Here is a 17380-nt window from a genome sequence, read left to right as displayed (position 1 = left end):
TCACAATTCTTGCATCCATTGAATTTGTGAGTATTTGGACAGTTTCTGCTTGAATATCTTTGCAGGATGTCAGAATGGCCTCCCAGAGCTTCTGTTTTGATGTGAACTGCCTCCCACCCTCATAGATATTTTGCTTGAGGATGCTCCAAAGGTTCTCAATAGGGTTGAGGTCAGGGGAACATGGGGGCCACACCATGAGTTTCTCTCCTTTTATGCCCATAGCAGCCAATGACACTGAGGTATTCTTTGCAGCATGAGATGATGCATTGTCATGCATGAAGATAATTTTGCTATGGAAGGCACGGTTCTTTTTGTACCACGGGAGAAAGTGGTCAGTCATAAACGCTACGTACTTTGCAGAGGTCATTTTCACACCGTCAGGGACCCTAAAGGGGCCTACCAGCTCTCTCCCCATGATTCCAGCCCAAAACATGACTCCGCCACCTCCTTGCTGACGTCGCAGCCTTGTTGGGACATGGTGGCCATTGACCAGCCATCCACTACTCCATCCATCTGGACCATCCAGGGTTGCACGGCACTCATCAGTAAACAACACGGTTTGAAAATTAGTCTTCATGTATTTCTGAGCCCACTGCAACCGTTTCTGCTTGTGAGCATTGTTTAGGGGTGGCCGAATAATAGCTTTATGCACACTTGCAAACCTCTGGAGGATCCTACACCTTGAGGTTCGCGGGACTAAAGAGGCACCAGCGGCTTCAAATACCTGTTTGCTGCTTTGCAATGGCATTTTAACAGCTGCTCTCCTAATCCTATTAATTTGTCTGGAAGAAACCTTCCTCATTATGCCTTTATCTGAACAAACCCGTCTGTGCTCTGAATTAGCCACAAATCTTTTCACAGTACGATGATCACGCTTAAGTTTTCTTGAAATATCCAATGTTTTCATACCTTGTCCAAGGTATTGCACTATTTCACGCTTTTCGGCAGCAGAGAGATCCTTTTTCTTTCCCATACTGCTTGAAACCTGTGGCCTGCTTAATGTGGAACGTCCTTCTTAAGTAGTTTTCCTTTGATTGGGCACACCTGGCAAACTAATTATCACAGGTGTCTGAGGTTGATTACAATGATCCACTGATAGTGAAAACAGATCTTTACAAAGTTATCTACATTGATACATTTATTGAACACAAAACAATAACTATTCACCCCTGTAATTGAGGCACAACTAAATCATCACTGGAAAAGCAAACTGGATTAAGAAGTTACATAGTAAAACTGGTATCAATTAGAATTAAGGGATATGTGTAACTGGCCAGACGGAAATCAAGGAGCCGCACACTCTGATTTGCCATTCAGTGGCGTAACTATAGGGGTCGCAGCTGTCGCAATTGCGACCAGGCCCCAAAGCCAGGGGGCCCGCGGCCCCCCGCACCACATCAATGAAAAGTTACTATAGTAACTGGGGCCTATGTAATAAACTACACGGGCGCTCGTTACTATAGTAACTGACAGTACTTTCATTCTTCCTTCCACAGCGCATCGGCGGTCCTGACATCACAGCGCTGTGCGCAGCGCATGACGTCACAACGCTATGCGCTGCGCACATCATCCTGACCCTGGATGGAGTCAGGACCTCCGCTGCAGCCGAAGAGGAGGGTAAGATTAATATTACTGTCTGTGTGTTAATATTACTGTCTGGAGCTGATGGGTCGGTGTCTGACTCCCAGGAGACCCTCGCCAATCAATTGTTTTGAAGTGGGTGCAGAGCTCGTACGAGCGGTACTTCCCTTTCATTCGGGTCACTTTCTCACACTGAATTGCCAACACGGACGTGTCAGCGATTTACAGTGTGAGCAAGTTCAAGTACAAGCTCTGCACTCCCCTCAAAACAGCTTATTGGCGGGGGTCCCGGGAGTCAGACCCCAACCCATCAGCTATTGATGGCCTATCCTGAGGATAGGCCATCAATTTTTAGGGACTGGAGAACCCCTTTTAAGCCTACCGTGTGTTAGGCTTAGATACAGGGCCCCAGCAGACAGTAATCTTATACTGTATAAGATTACTGTCTGCTGGACCCTGTATCTAAGCCTACCTTAAGCTTAGATACAGGGTTCAAGAAACAGTATCACACATCCACTTGGGCCCTGTATCTAAGCCTACCATATGTGTTAGGCTGTGTTCACATCAGCGTTGCCCTTCCGATGAGGGGTTCCGTCAGCAGTTTCTGTCGGGTAACCCCTCAATGGAACGGCAAACTGAAACCTCAGCTTCTGTTTCCCTCACCATTGATCTCCATGGTGATGGAAACGTTGCTAAAGCGAAGCTAAGGTTTCAGTTTGCCTTTCCGTTGAGAACAGGCCCTTACTAATGCTTTTTAAAGGTTCGGTCATTGGACTACGTCGGATTCGAGGACTACCTCGATGACGGCTTTTTTTTATTATCAATAAAATGGTTAAAAAGAGTTGTGTGGGTTTTTTTTATTTCAATAAAAATTTTTTTCTATGTCCTTGTATTTTTTTTAAACTTTATTACTAGCACCTTATTAATAGCTTCTGGCTGATTGACAGCGTCCATTACTAAGGCGGGGCTTAGTGTTAGCCGGTGCAGAGGCTAACACTAACCCCCGTTATTACCCCGGTATCCTCCTCCACTCGGGGTGCCAGAAAGGCCTGGTACGATTCAGTACCCGACTATCTGTGGTGAAGGGCTGGCACTGCGGCGGCCGCAGGCTGGTATTATTAGGCTGGGAAAGGCCAAACACAGTGGCCCTTCCCGCCCTGGTAATACTAGGCTGCTGCTGCTGTGTTGTATCTGGCTAGTTATGAAAAATGGGGGGGAACCCACATAATTTAAAAAAATAAAAATAATAATAATTGGAAAGAACGATGTGGGGTTCCCCCATTTTTATAACCAGCCAGATACAACATAGCAGCAGGCTAGCATTACGAGGGTGGGAAGGGCCACTGTTTTTGGCCTTTCTCAGCCTAATAATACCAGCCTGCGGCCGCACCAGTGCCCAAGCATCACTACAGATGAATCGGGTTTAAAGAAATCTATGCACATGCTGCTGAAACCATTTAGATTTTCATTCGAGAAAATTTCGGCAAATTATACCCACTGAATGGCAAGTCCGGCTGTGCCCCTGTTAGTTACAATTAGTGCATCATGACTTGCCTGCAACTTTGACCTGTCTCTCTAAATACACGAATATTAAGCTATTCCTCCCCACTCCCCCATATACATTGCACTTATCTCACCATGTTTAGAGATACGTAGTCATTGTGAGGGCAGACTTATAAGGCAATGACCTGTCCTATATATATATATATATATATATATATATATATATATATATATATATATATATATATAAATGTATGTGTATGTATATGTTACTCCTTATTACTATTACAATCTAGTTGGTCTACCTGATTTTACCTATGAAAGTATGTGTATAAAACAATAAAAAATCCCCTTGTACTGAAAATGCTTTGAAAATGTAAAACATTAACAAAAATTGCACATTGTCTAAGACAGGGGTACGTCCGGCCCGCGGGATCATTTGGTCCAGTCCGACCTCACTCTGGCCGCCGCTGCCGCCGTGATTCCGCCCTACTCAATCACAATTAGGGTATGTTCACACAGAGTTTTTTGCAGGCAGGTAGTCAACTGAGCTATTGATTCCGAAAAGAAAACGGAAACCTTATGGAAACAGAAATTATTAGCAACGGAATCGTTACCCTTGTAATCCATGGTAATGCTAAGGGAAAGCTATGGTTTTCGTTTGGTTTCCGTTCGTGGGTTCCCCTGACGGAAAGGTCTGACGGAACCCACGAATGGAACCCCGAGGCAGATGTGAACGAAGCCTTAGATTATAGCCCTGTTATTACTCTTTCTTTGTGGGTCTGAGTCTGAATGTACCCACAATGGTCAGCAGTATTCAGAATATTCTCCCAATCTTTTTTAAAAATATCCTCTTTGCACTCCTTTTTTTTTTACCATATACCAAATGTACAGATGCAGTGAGGGTCCATGTGCCTAGATAATTATTTGTGGGGCAAGTCTTAGGCCTCCCACACACAAGCGTGTTTGGTCCGTGATATACGGTCCGTACGTCGGCCGCATTTCCCGGACCAAACACAATGCAGGGAGCCGGGCTCCTAGCATCATAGTTATCTATGACGCTAGGTGTCACTGCCTCGCTGTGGGACAACTGTCCCATACTGTAATCATGTTTTCAGTACGAGACAGTTGTCCCGCAGCAAGTCAGTGACAACTAGCATCATAGAGGCCTTACAATGTTATAAGAGCACCGGAAAACCCCCAAAGAAAGACGCTGGTGCTATGAACAGTGATTTTATTTTCTTGTTCATTAGCTTCTTAAATTAAAAAAGAAACAACTTTCTAGATAGTCTTCATTAAAAACTAAACTAGAAGAGATCACACATGCTGCTTCAGCAGCATCAGTGTCTGCTCAGGGCAGGAGAGATCAGGGGAGATCACACATGGGCTGTGTCAGTGTCTACAGAAGGAGAAAGCAGCACAGAAATTAATCTGTGCTAGTATATGAGAGCTGGTAAAGGCAACAGCCAGGGGCGTAACTAGGAAAGACTGGGCCCCATAGCAAACTTTTGACTGGGGCCCCCCTCCCATGGGTGTCACACAACCCCCCCTTGTAGATAGTGCCTTTTTTACAGCCCCCCCTGTAGATAACGCCATACAGTCCCCCTGTAGATAACGCCATACAGCGCCCCCCTGTAGATAACGCCATACAGTCCCCCTGTAGATAACGCCATACAGAGCCCCCCTGTAGATAACGCCATACAGTCCCCTGTAGATAACGCCATACAGCGCCCCCCCTGTAGATAACGCCATACAGCCCCCCCTGTAGATAACGCCATACAGCCCCCCTGTAGATAACGCCATACAGCCCCCCCCTGTAGACTGTATGGCGTTATCTACAGGGGGGACTGTATGGCGTTATCTACAGAGGGGGACTGTATGGCGTTATCTACAGGGGGGACTGTATGGCGTTATCTACAGAGGGGGACTGTGTGGCGTTATCTACAGAGGGGGACTGTGTGGCGTTATCTACACGGGGGACTGTGTGGCGTTATCTACAGGGGGGACTGTGTGGCGTTATCTACAGGGGGGACTGTGTGGCGTTATCTACAGAGGGGACTGTGTGGTGTTATCTACAGGGGGGACTGTGTGGCGTTATCTACAGGGGGGACTGTGTGGTGTTATCTACAGGGGGGACTGTGTGGTGTTATCTACAGGGGGACTGTATGGCGTTATCTACAGAGGGGGCTGTATGGCGTTATCTACAGGGGGGGCTGTATGGCGTTCCCTACAGGGGGGGCTGTATGGCATTCCCTACAGGGGGGCTGTATGGCGTTATCTACAGGGGGGACTGTATGGCGTTATCTACAGGGGGACTGTATGGCGTTATCTACAGGGGGACTGTATGGCGTTATCGCCATACAGCCCCCACTGTAGAGAAAGCCATACAGCCCCCCCTGTAGAGAACACCATACAGCCCCCCCTGTAGGGAACGCCATACAGCCCCCCTGTAGGGAACGCCATACAGCACCCCCCCCTGCAGGGAACGCCATACAGCACCCCCCCTGCAGGGAACGCCATACAGCGCCCCCCTGCAGGGAACGCCATACAGCGCCCCCCTGCGGGGAACGCCATACAGCCCCCCCTGCAGGGAACGCCATACAGCGCCCCCCCTGTAGGGAACGCCATACAGTCGTCCCCCCAAAAAAAATTCGACCTATAGTGTGTCCTACAAATAACATGCATCCCCTATCCACAGGATAGGGGATACATGTGTGATCGCTGGCATTGATAGGGAGAACGGGGGACTGAAAGTCCCCTGAAGTTCTCCATGACTAACCTCTGACTTCCGGCGTCTGTGTCGGCAGCTCAATAAAAATGAAAGGAGCGCTGGTCACGCATGCGCATAAGCGCGACCGGTGCTCCATTCATTTCTACGGAGCTGCCGACACAGACCCCAGAAGTTCGAGGTTTGTGATGGAGAACATTCGGGGACTTTCAGTCCCCCGTTCTCCCTATCGCTGCCAGCGATCACAAATGTATCCCCTATCCTGTGAAGATCCTGTGGATAGGGGATACATGTCTTTTGTTTAATGGCAGAGCGGGGAGATACCTCCCTGCTCTGCCGTAGTGTTCAGTGGCGTCCCGCTGTAGCAGCCGGCGGGCGACACGGGCCCCCTCATGCCGCGGGCCCCGTAGCGGTCGCTACGGCTGCTACGGCGGTAGTTACGCCACTGGCAACAGCTTTCTCAAGTCACAGACCTCATATCCAGCATGTATTACTGGGAGGGACATGTCCACATAAAAAAGTCTGAAACTAGGAGCAGGTTGCAAACTGCGTGTCAGGGGGTCTGAAAAGTAATTAACAGAGTTTGCAGCCTGAAACGTATCTTTTTCAAGTTAAAAATAAATTTTCCCTAGCCTATAAATTGTCATTTTCATCTGGATTAAAATATTGGCTTTCCTATAAAATGAGGTTTAGAGTATGTGCCCCAAGCCGAGAGATTAGATAGTAAGCTTTACATGGTAGAGCCACATGTGGACAAATTGGGGCAGGTTTACTACTGTGCCTGTGTCTAAAATGTGTAGAAAAATGTGATAACTTTTGTCGCATTTCATTTTACACTAATTTAAGAACAGATGTTTGCACCTCACTAGACACTTTTAAAAAGTGTCTAGAAAAGGGGATATGACTCAATGTAAAGGTTTTTTTTAAAAATGCGTTTTTGCTGCATTTTACGCGCCGAAAAATGCATAAAAAACGCATGCTTTAAGCTTCCCATTGACATCAATGGAAAAGTGCATTGTAGTGCATACAACGCATTTTTTTTTACGTATGAATTTAAGAAGTGCGTAGAGTAAAAAAAGAAGCATCAGGTCAAATCTAGGCATGTAAAACGCGCCAAAAATTCGCCGAATATGCGCCTGAATTCACTAGTCAGTGAGAGTCCTAAAAACTTGACAAAACATGCACCAAAAATGCGACAAAAAATGCGTCCAAAACGCCTGTACTTTAAAAAGCGCTTTGCAAAAATGCTGGCATTTTGACGCATTTACACGTAGTTGTTTTTTTAGCGCCGTGTAAACAAGGCCTAAGTATAAAAGTATAGGAGTAGTGTCTAGCATGTCTAGCAAGATGCACCAATACCATACTATACAGCGTGCACCAATGTGATAAAATTTGGTGCATCTTCAGACTTCGTGGTCTAAGTTTATACTTCTAAATATAAGACAGCATTAGTAAATCTGCCCCATTATCTCTTTGTAATTTCTGTTGAGTAAACCAACTTGTTTTAAATAAATGTAATTGACATAGTTCTAACATAGAATTACCTTGAAATCTATAAGGAAATAAATAAGCTGCCAATAAAAACAGTTGTACTGTATAGGGGAAACAAGGATAGTTAATGTTGGCTTTCAACATGACCAATTCTGTGTTCCCCAGGAGCAGAAACGTAGCTAGCGGTGATAGGCGACCCCTGGCCCAATTATATGGTGGGGCCCATTTAGCGTCAGGACGTTGTGTGCTGCATCGCATACAACCACCTGACGTCACCCATCATAAGGGCCGTTTATGCGCCACAGAAGAGGCCTTTAACAGCCTATGGGGTAACAGGGCGTTGAGTAAATGCAGTTTTTTTTTAATGTCCGATATGAAGTCTGACTTAAAGGTCTATGCTGGGGGGGTACATGCTTTGGGGGTGCAAAGCGTGCACTTTTTCCTTGTGGGGACACGAAGGAGGCTTTTTACTTGGGGGCACAAAGGGGGATTATTATTATGGGGAGACAAAGTTGGTGTTCTTACTGTGTGGGGTACAAAGGGGGAATTTTTACTTTTTAGGAGCACAGATGGCAACTATAACTTTGTGGAGGCTCTAGTACTGTGTGGGACACAAAGGGGGGCACTATACTTTTATAGGGGACATTGAGAAGGGCATTGATGCAGCTAAAAAATTATGGACGGCCGGTGGCCTTGAAAATAAGTTGTGTGGGGGGTTGGACGGGTTTCAAGCCTAATTTTTGCACCAAGGCCCATGAGCCCTTCATCTTACGGCAATATCCATGTATGCTCAGCTGATGCAAGTGTACATTCAAGCTGATTGCTATCTTATGTGAATGGTTAGGTTAACGTCAGTCCACAAAGATGATTTTTACATTTGTTACCTGCAAGCAAACTAATATATAGGACATAGAGAATACAAAAGGCTCATTCAATATTGATGACAGTAAACCCAGCAATCCCTTCCAACGACTTTTCTAAAATTTGCATTGCATGGTTTATTGATTGTATAATGGGATTTGCAGGAACATACATAGGTTTTGAGATGCACAAAAACATACTTGTGATTGCTTTCTGGGACATTTCTTTATTCCTTTCCACTAAGATAGAAGCCAAAAGCTCTTATTGCAGTTGAAATAATGAATGAAATTACTTTGACCTTTACTGATCTATTAGGGTATGTTCACACGGCCTATTTTCGGCCGTTTTTCGGGCCGTAAATGCCCGAAAAACGGCCGAAAAATCTGAACCAGAACGCCTCCAAACATCTGCCCATTGATTTCAATGGGAAAACGGCGTTCTGTTCCGACGGAGCGTTTTTCGCTGCATTTTTTTACGCGTAGAAAAAACGGCCGTGAAAAAGAAGTGCAGGAGACTTCTTGGGATGTTTTTGGAGCCGTTTTCCATAGACTCTAGTGAAAAAAGTTTCAAAAACGGCCGCGAAAAACGCTGCGAAAATAGCAGTGGCACAAAAAAACGTCTGAAAATCAGGAGCTGTTTTCTCTTGAAAACAGCTCCGTATTATGAGACGTTTTTGACTCTGCGTGTGAACATACCCTTACAGTTACAGATGCTGCAGGTCGACTCTACAAACTGTTATATAAAGTGATATATACAGTGGATATAAAAAGTCTACACACCCCTGTTAAAATGCCAGGTTTTTGTCATGTTACAAAGTCAGAAAGTCAGTACAAGATGAATCATTTCAGAACTTTTCAATTGAAAACTTTGTTTTACAATGGAATTGTACAGATTATGGGTCAGATTAAAGAGGCTCTGTCACCAGATTCTCAAATCCCTATCTCCTATTGCATGTGATCGGCGCTGCAATATAAATAACAGTTCCGTTTTTGTTTTTTTTAAAACTTTCATTTTTGGCCAAGTTATGAGCTATTTTATATATATGCAAATGAGGTTTGAAATGGACAACTGGGCGTTTTTTTTTCGTTATGTCCAACTGGGCGTGTATTGTGTTTTTAACTGGGCGTGTTTACGTGTATGACGCTAACCAATCAGTGACCAGTCAGCATCATACACTCATCTCCATTGATTTACACAGCAGCGATGTGCAGCCACATAAACAGAGATTAACGTTAATCAAGTGTCCTGATAATGAATACACATGATCATCCAGCCTGGACGTCATGTGTATTCAGAATCCTGACACTTCTGACTCTTTTCTGTGAGATTTCCAGCAAGTGAAACGAAATCTCGTTTACCTCCATAATTTCGCGAGATTTCGTTTCCCTTGCTAGAAATCTCAAAGAAAAGATTCAGAAGTGTCAGGATTCTGAATACACATGACGTCCAGGCTGGATTTCATGTGTATTCTTTATCAGGACACTTGATTAACGTTAATCTCTGTTTATGTGGCTGCACATCGCTGCTGTGTAAATCAATGGAGATGAGTGTATGATGCTGACTGGTCACTGATTGGTCAGCGTCATACACGTAAACACGCCCAGTTAAAAACACAATACACGCCCAGTTGGACATAACGAAAAAAAAACACCCAGTTGTCCATTTCAAACCTCATTTGCATATATATAAAATAGCTCATGACTTGGCCAAAAATGAACGTTTAAAAAAAAACAAAACACGTTACTGTTATCTACATTGCAGCGCCGATCACATGCAATAGGAGATAGGGATTTGAGAATCTGGTGACAGAGCCTCTTTAAAGGTGGAATTATATACATACGGGGCTGGCCTTAGGATAGATGGCGCCCCGTACGAAATTATCTTTCGGTGCCCCACCCCATCATAAAAAAAATGCCCCATTAAAAAGTATAATGCCCCCCCACAGTACAATGCCCTATATAGTACCCCCACACAGTATAATGTCCATTAGTGCCCCATACGGTATAATAATAATATTTAATAATATATTATAACCCCTTCAAGGACACAGTATTTTGTCTTTAATTGTGCCCACATAGTATTATGCCCCCGAAGTGCCACAGGCAGTATTTTGCCCCCTGTAGTGCCCCTACCCAGTATACTGTCCTCTTAGTGGCCCACACACAGTAGAATGCCCCCTCCCCTGGCTGCTACACACTGCCTCCTCCCTTGTAGATAGTGCCCCCCTGTAGATTGGGCCATACAGCCTCCCTGTAGACAGTGCCATAATACCCCACCTCCTCCTTGTACACAGTGCCATAATCCCCCACCGCCTCCTTGTAGACAGTGCTATACAGTCCCCACCTCCCCCTTGTAAACAGTGCCCCAAACAAAATATTGTAGTCACCACAAACTGAGCTGCTCCACGACGGGATCCTTGCATAGGCCGGCGTGATCCTGTAGCCCAGTACAGAGTTTCCCAACCATTTCAGACTCGAGGCACCCCTGGAAAAATTTAATTACCTCAGGGCACCCCTACCAAAAATTGTTTTGAGAAAGACAGAAAATGGCTGCAAACAAGCACTACACTCGTTCACACAGCGTTTTTTGTAAGGCAAAAAAAATCAGCCTCAAAATTCCTTTAGGAATTTTGAGGCAGATTTTGAATTGACAACGTTATTTGACGTGCTGTTTTTTTTGCGTTTTTTTAAGCCGTTGAATCTAATGCAAAAGACGCAGGCAAAAAAGCATTAAAAGAGCGCCGCAGGTATTTTATGCCTCCTATTAATTTCAATTTTAGTTCAGATGTGGAAACCACTTGAAGACCATCAGTCTACCACTCAAAGTAAAATAACCATCAGCCCCCCACTCACAGTAAAATTACCATAAGCCCGCCACTCACAGTAAAATGACCATCAGCCCGCCAGTCACAGTAAAATGACCATCAGCCCCCCATTCACAGTAAAATGACCATCAGCCCGCCTCTCACAGTAAAATGGCCATCAGCCCCCCACTCACAGTAAAATGACCATCAGCCCCCACTCACAGTAAAATGACCATCAGCCCACCACTCACAGATTCCCCCTGTAGATAGTGACACACAGCCCCCTTGTAGGTAGTGCCACACAGCCCCCTTGTAGGTAGTGCCACACAGCCCCCTTGTAGGTAGTGCCACACAGCCCCCTTGTAGGTAGTGTCACAAGACCCCCTTGTAGGTAGTGTCACACAGCCCCTTGTAGGTAGTGCCATACAGCCCCTTGTAGGTAGTGTCACACAGCCCCCTTGAAGGTAGTGCCACACAGCCCCCTTGTAGGTAGTGCCACACAGCCCCCTTGTAGGTAGTGCCACACAGCCCCCTTGTAGGTAGTGCCTCACAGCCCCCTTGTAGGTAGTGCCACACAGCCCCCTTGTAGATAGCGCTACGGTAGCTCCCTGAAAGAGCAGAATCCTCCTGTGGCTGGGGATTCTGCCCCTGGAGGGAGCACTTGATTTCTCTGTCCATATATGGACAGTGACATCAGGGGCAACTCCTGAAGCGGAATCCCCCTCCACAGCGTTGTCGACGCTGTGACCAGGGATTCCAATCCAGGAGAAGCCCCTGACGTCTGTGTCCATTTATGGACAGTGACGTCAGGGGCTTCTCCTGGAGATGAATTCCTGGTCACAGCATCAGGGATTCCACTCCAGGAGAAACCCCTGATGTCTCTGTCCATTTATGGACAGAGATATCAAGCGCTCCTTCCAAGAGCATAATCCCGGCCACACGAGGATTCCGCTCCTTCAGGGAGCTACAGTGGCGCTAGTAGACAGCAGAGTAGGGAGATACCGCCCTTCTCTGCTATAGTGTTCAATAGTATCTAAACGCAGATACTATTGAATGTGGCATTGCTACCGCTGTAGCAGCCGCTGCTGACAATGTCGCCACTAGCAGCCGCTATGACTGCTACAGCGGTAGCGATGCCACTGAGAGAAGAAGCGCCCGGGCAGAAATGCAGCTGCTGAGTCACCGAGCCCGGGCACTTCTGAAACAAGCAGGGGAAGGGAGCCAGCGCAGCGCCCCCTTACAACTGCTGGTCACATATCCCTAAGGCCAGGCCACTATCGTTCAAAAGTTTAGTGTCACTTAGAAATTTCACATGAAAGCTCTCTTTTTCTAGCCTATTTGAGAGTTTAATCGAACCAACAAATGTAATGCTCCAGATTCTCAACTAGCTCAAAGGAAGGTCAGTTTTATAGCTTCTCTAAACAGCAAAACAGTTTACAGCGGTGCTAACATAATTGCACAACGGTTTTCAAGTGTTTTCTAATCATCCATTAGCCTTCTAACACAGTTAGCAAACACAATGTACCATTAGAACACTGGAGTGATGGTTGCTGGAAATGGGCCTCTATACACCTATGTAGATATTGCATTAAAAACCAGACGTTTGCAGCTAGTATAGTCATTTAGCACATTAACAATGTATAGAGTGTATTTCTGATTAATTTAATGTTATCTTCATTGAAAAAAACGGTGTTTTTCTTGCAAAAATAAGGAAATTTCTAAGTGACCCTAAAATTTTGACCGGTAGTGTATATGAATGAGTAGTAGTTATATACAGTAAACCAAGAAAATGACAAATTATATATATATACAGTGGAGGAAATAAGTATTTGATCCCTTGCTGATTTTGTAAGTTTGCCCACTGTCAAAGTCATGAACAATCTAGAATTTTTGGGCTAGGTTAATTTCAACAGTGAGAGATAGATTATATAAAAAAAAAAAAAGAAAATCACATTGTCAAAATTATATATATTTATTTGCATTGTGCACAGAGAAATAAGTATTTGATCCCCTACCAACCATTAAGAGTTCAGCCCCCTCCAGACCAGTTACACGCTCCAAATCAACTTGGTGCCTGCATTAAAGACAGCTGTCTTACATGGTCACCTGTATAAAAGACTCCTGTCCACAGACTCAATTAATCAGTCTGACTCTAACCTCTGCAACATGAGCAAGACCAAAGAGCTTTCTAAGGATGTCAGGGACAAGATCATAGACCTGCACAAGGCTGGAATGGGCTACAAAACCATAAGTAAGGCGCTGGGTGAGAAGGAGACAACTGTTGGTGCAATAGTAAGAAAATGGAAGACATACAAAATAACTGTCAATCGACATCGATCTGGGGCTCCATGCAAAATCTCACCTCGTGGGGTATCCTTGATCCAGAGAAAGGTGAGAGCTCAGCCGAAAACTACACGGGGGGAACTTGTTAATGATCTCAAGGCAACTGGGACCACAGTCACCAAGAAAACCATTGGTAACACATTACGCGGTAATGGATTAAAATCCTGCAGTGCCCGCAAGGTCCCCCTGCTCAAGAAGGCACATGTACAGGCCCGTCTGAAGTTTGCAAATGAACATCTGGATGATTCTGAGAGTGATTGGGAGAAGGTGCTGTGGTCAGATGAGACTTAAATTGAGCTCTTTGACATTAACTCAACTCGCCGTTTTTGTAGGAAGAGAAATGCTGCCTATGACCCAAAGAACACCGTCCCCACTGTCAAGCATGGAGGTGGAAACATTATGTTTTGGGGGTGTTTCTCTGCTAAGGGCACAGGACTACTTCACCGCATCAATGGGAGAATGGATGGAGCTATGTACCGTCAAATCCTGAGTGACAACCTCCTTCCCTCCACCAGGACATTAAAAATGGCTCGTGGCTGGGTCTTCCAGCACGACAATTTCCCGAAACATACAGCCAAGGCAACAAAGGAGTGGCTCAAAAAGAAGCACATTAAGGTCATGGAGTGGCCTAGCCAGTCTCCAGACCTTAATCCCATCAAAAACTTATGGAGGGAGCTGAAGATCCGAGTTGCCAAGCGACAGCCTCGAAATCTTAATGATTTACAGATGATCTGCAAAGAGGAGTGGGCCAAAATTCCATCTAACATGTGTGCAAACCTCATCATCAACTACTGAAAATGTCTGACTGCTGTGCTTGCCAACAAGGGTTTTGCCACCAAGTATTAAGTCTTGTTTGCCAAAGGGATCAAATACTTATTTCTCTGTGCACTATGTAAATAAATATATATAATTTTGACAATGTGATTTTTTGTAATTTTTTTTTATATAATCTATCTCTCACTGGTAAAATTAACCTAGCCTAAAAATTCTAGACTGTTCATGTCTTTGACAGTGGGCAAACTTACAAAATCAGCAAGGGATCAAATACTTATTTCCTTCACTGTATATATATATATATATATATATATATATATATATATATATATATATATATAGTGTAGATACTGTAAGTACAACCAAGGTTCTAAGTTAGAACGGTAGATTTGAAAGATGCATTATATATTACTACAATTTCAAAATTAATTTTAACGCTCACTTCCAGTACATATTTACACAACAAGGAAATTGCTTCTAATTAATCTGGGATAGTGAGCGGAGACCTGCAAATTGTTACTTTATGCCCTTCCGGCTTGGAAAGTTGGGGAAAAGGTTGGGCGCCCTTCTTCTTTTGAAGAGGGCTTGCAAAAGGCTGCATCCCTGTGGCACATATGAGACAGAAAGCACAATCATGGGCTTTTAAAAAATGTAAAAAAAAACAAAATGTTTATTGTTTGTACCTGATCTGCACATTCTAACAACAAATCATAGTTAGAAAGAGACATCTATGCATGGTGTCCTGAAAGATTCTGAAAATTATTTTTCTTATTGAGTACTTCTTTGTATCTTTTCTACAATATGTTTTTATCACTGTAGAATTTTCCACACTGAGCATAATGCTACTCTGACATTATTTAAACCATATTGTGCCTTCCAAATTTCAGGATGATAAGATAGGACTCTAGTTAACTACATGGAGATTTCAAAGCACCCGATGTATTTGCCAGAGGAGGCTTTACATTTTTATGTATTTGCTACTTCCTGACTGTAAAGTGGGGCTAAATATATTGATGATATCTATGATCCCTAATGTTCAACTGTTGAATAAGTCGTTTTCCAACTAATGTAACTTTAAACGTATCCCAATACAAATATACTTATTATCTAGCACCGTAAGTTGTCTGAACCTAACTACTTCTATTCCAATAGTTTAATAAACAATACACATTACAAAGAATACCAGTACATGATAAATATATAGCTAGTTGATGTTAATGTCACATGACAAAAAATTCAACATGAGCAAATCAACAATAAGTGGGTTGTGTCCCAGACATGTTACAATCCTTGTGGCTGGGGAAAGTTCTTCTGGTATAGACAGGATGTTGGATGACAAATTAGATTTGATACCAATAAGTAGGGTCTTTGGGGGAAGAGTTGCACTGGTATACTACACCCCCATGGCCTAAAACCGTGGACTCCAACCTGTAGATTCGCAACAGTTGGAGAGCCACAGGTTGGAGACCATGGGCCTAGAGTATCAGGTAAATTGTGCCGGTGATCATATTAGCCCAAGTACTGGCAAAGACCGCAGGGTTAGTCGCAATGATCAAACCGTAGGCCCAGGTGACGCAAATAAAAAGTCCTTTACTGACCAGTGGTCTGTACAATTGGCCACATGGGTTATAAACATATCTCAGGATAGAGGTACAGTCTCTTTAACAACATTACACTGCAAAATAGTGGCTCACCAACTTCACTTGGCTTTTTTGGACGGACCTTTGACTCCTCCATGATGCAGGGTATGTCCACTTTAAATTCAGGCCCTTTCTCTGGTGCTTAGTATTCTCTATGTTTATGTCTCTGGCCCTTTTAGCAAATTACAATCCCAGGGAGGCCCATGGTAACTTCCACCCATTTTTCTCAGCAACACAATCACGGGGAGGCCCTTAGCAACTTTCATCCCACTTTCTCACAGTCTCTACTTGCAGGAAGGCCTCAAGCAACTCCACCCACCAAATCTTCAGAAGGGAAAGGTGCCCAGGACAAAGTGTATACTGAGACGGTCCTGGCACCATCTTAACCTCCAGCCGCACCTTGCTCCCAGTGGCATGACCTGCATAGTAGGCAGGGAAGCTCCTTTCTTAGACCTATGGATGGCCTCTTTCTCCTGGGGCAAGCCAACACCAACAGCAATACAGCTGCTTTCAGGGCAGTAGCCCACGCACCTACTCCGTTGGGCGGGAACAGTGGACTTTTATCATTTAAGTGACTCCCCTGCACGATTCACGCAGCATTACCATTATGTACGTCCTCACTCGGTTATGGAGCAGTAAAACATACTGGGTTGTTTTGGTCGTCTGGGTCGTTTCTCCCGGCGTCTGCAATAAACAGCATCATCCACTGTTGTCTGAACATTATTAAGTTAATAGTAAGCGACCACAGGTCCTATGCACATAACAACACGACACAAAATAATGCAGCCTGGCCACTAGGTGGCAGTTTATCAATGGAAATATACACGTAATAAAACAATGTTTCTTCTACTGGATTTGTACCTATAAATAAAGAACAGTTAGAGCTACAAAAATCAATACACTTAAAACAACAGGAGCATCTTCTTGCATGAGAGGCTGCTCCACATCTTACAATACCATCCATTTATACACTTCTGTTACATTATTAAATTACATATTCCTGTAGAAGTAGAATTATGTGTTGCTTGACATTTAACATCTTTCCTTTGTTGATTTGTCCAGGAGCAGGAGCAGATTTTGTGATGTTAGGAGGAATGGTTGCTGGCCATGATCAGTGTTCAGGAGAAATCACAGAGAAAAATGGAAAGAAGGTGATGCTTTTCTATGGTATGAGTTCAGATACAGCAATGAAGAAGCATGCTGGTGGAGTGGCAGAATACAGGTATTACACATAATAAAGATAACCATATTTTATTTTAATTCTTACTTATGGGGACATATAGTGATCTTATAGTTGGTCCTTTAGTCTTCAAGATCTTAACCAGTAGTTTCATAGATAGAAGATCCTTGACTTCTTTATTTTTGCTATGTACAAGATTCATGTCTTCAGCCTTAAAAATATGTTTGTAGATTGCTTGAAAACACAGTTAGTTATGTTTATCTAGAATGAATTAAGAAATTGACAGTGGATGGCAGCGATGGATTAAGGTAATGAGATTATTGGGAATTTAAGTCCAAAATTTGCTTCAGACTCTATAGCATATGCTGTACAAAGCAAAATGGAAAAAAGGTGCTTTTATATATATCCTCCAAGAAGAAAGTTTCTATTAAGTTAAAGGGGTTGTGTCATAGACACAATCCCTTTCTATTTGACCT

The 17380-nt window shown here is 44.0% G+C and overlaps 1 protein-coding gene across 1 annotated transcript in view; it reads left to right on the top strand.

The window, feature by feature from the left end:
- The window catches only part of GMPR (guanosine monophosphate reductase), a 79010-nt gene that overhangs the window by 47643 nt on the left and 13987 nt on the right, over positions 1-17380 (top strand). Inside the window, exon 8 of the mRNA XM_075826609.1 lies at positions 16787-16946. Coding sequence (XP_075682724.1) covers positions 16787-16946 — 160 coding nt within the window. The remainder of the gene's footprint in view (positions 1-16786; positions 16947-17380) is intronic.

This window comes from Rhinoderma darwinii, chromosome 5 (genome assembly GCF_050947455.1).
Source record: "Rhinoderma darwinii isolate aRhiDar2 chromosome 5, aRhiDar2.hap1, whole genome shotgun sequence".
Classification (NCBI taxonomy): Eukaryota; Metazoa; Chordata; class Amphibia; order Anura; family Rhinodermatidae; genus Rhinoderma; species Rhinoderma darwinii.
The sequence above is the reverse complement of the archived record's forward strand: the minus strand, read 5'-3'. Positions and strand labels throughout refer to the sequence as shown.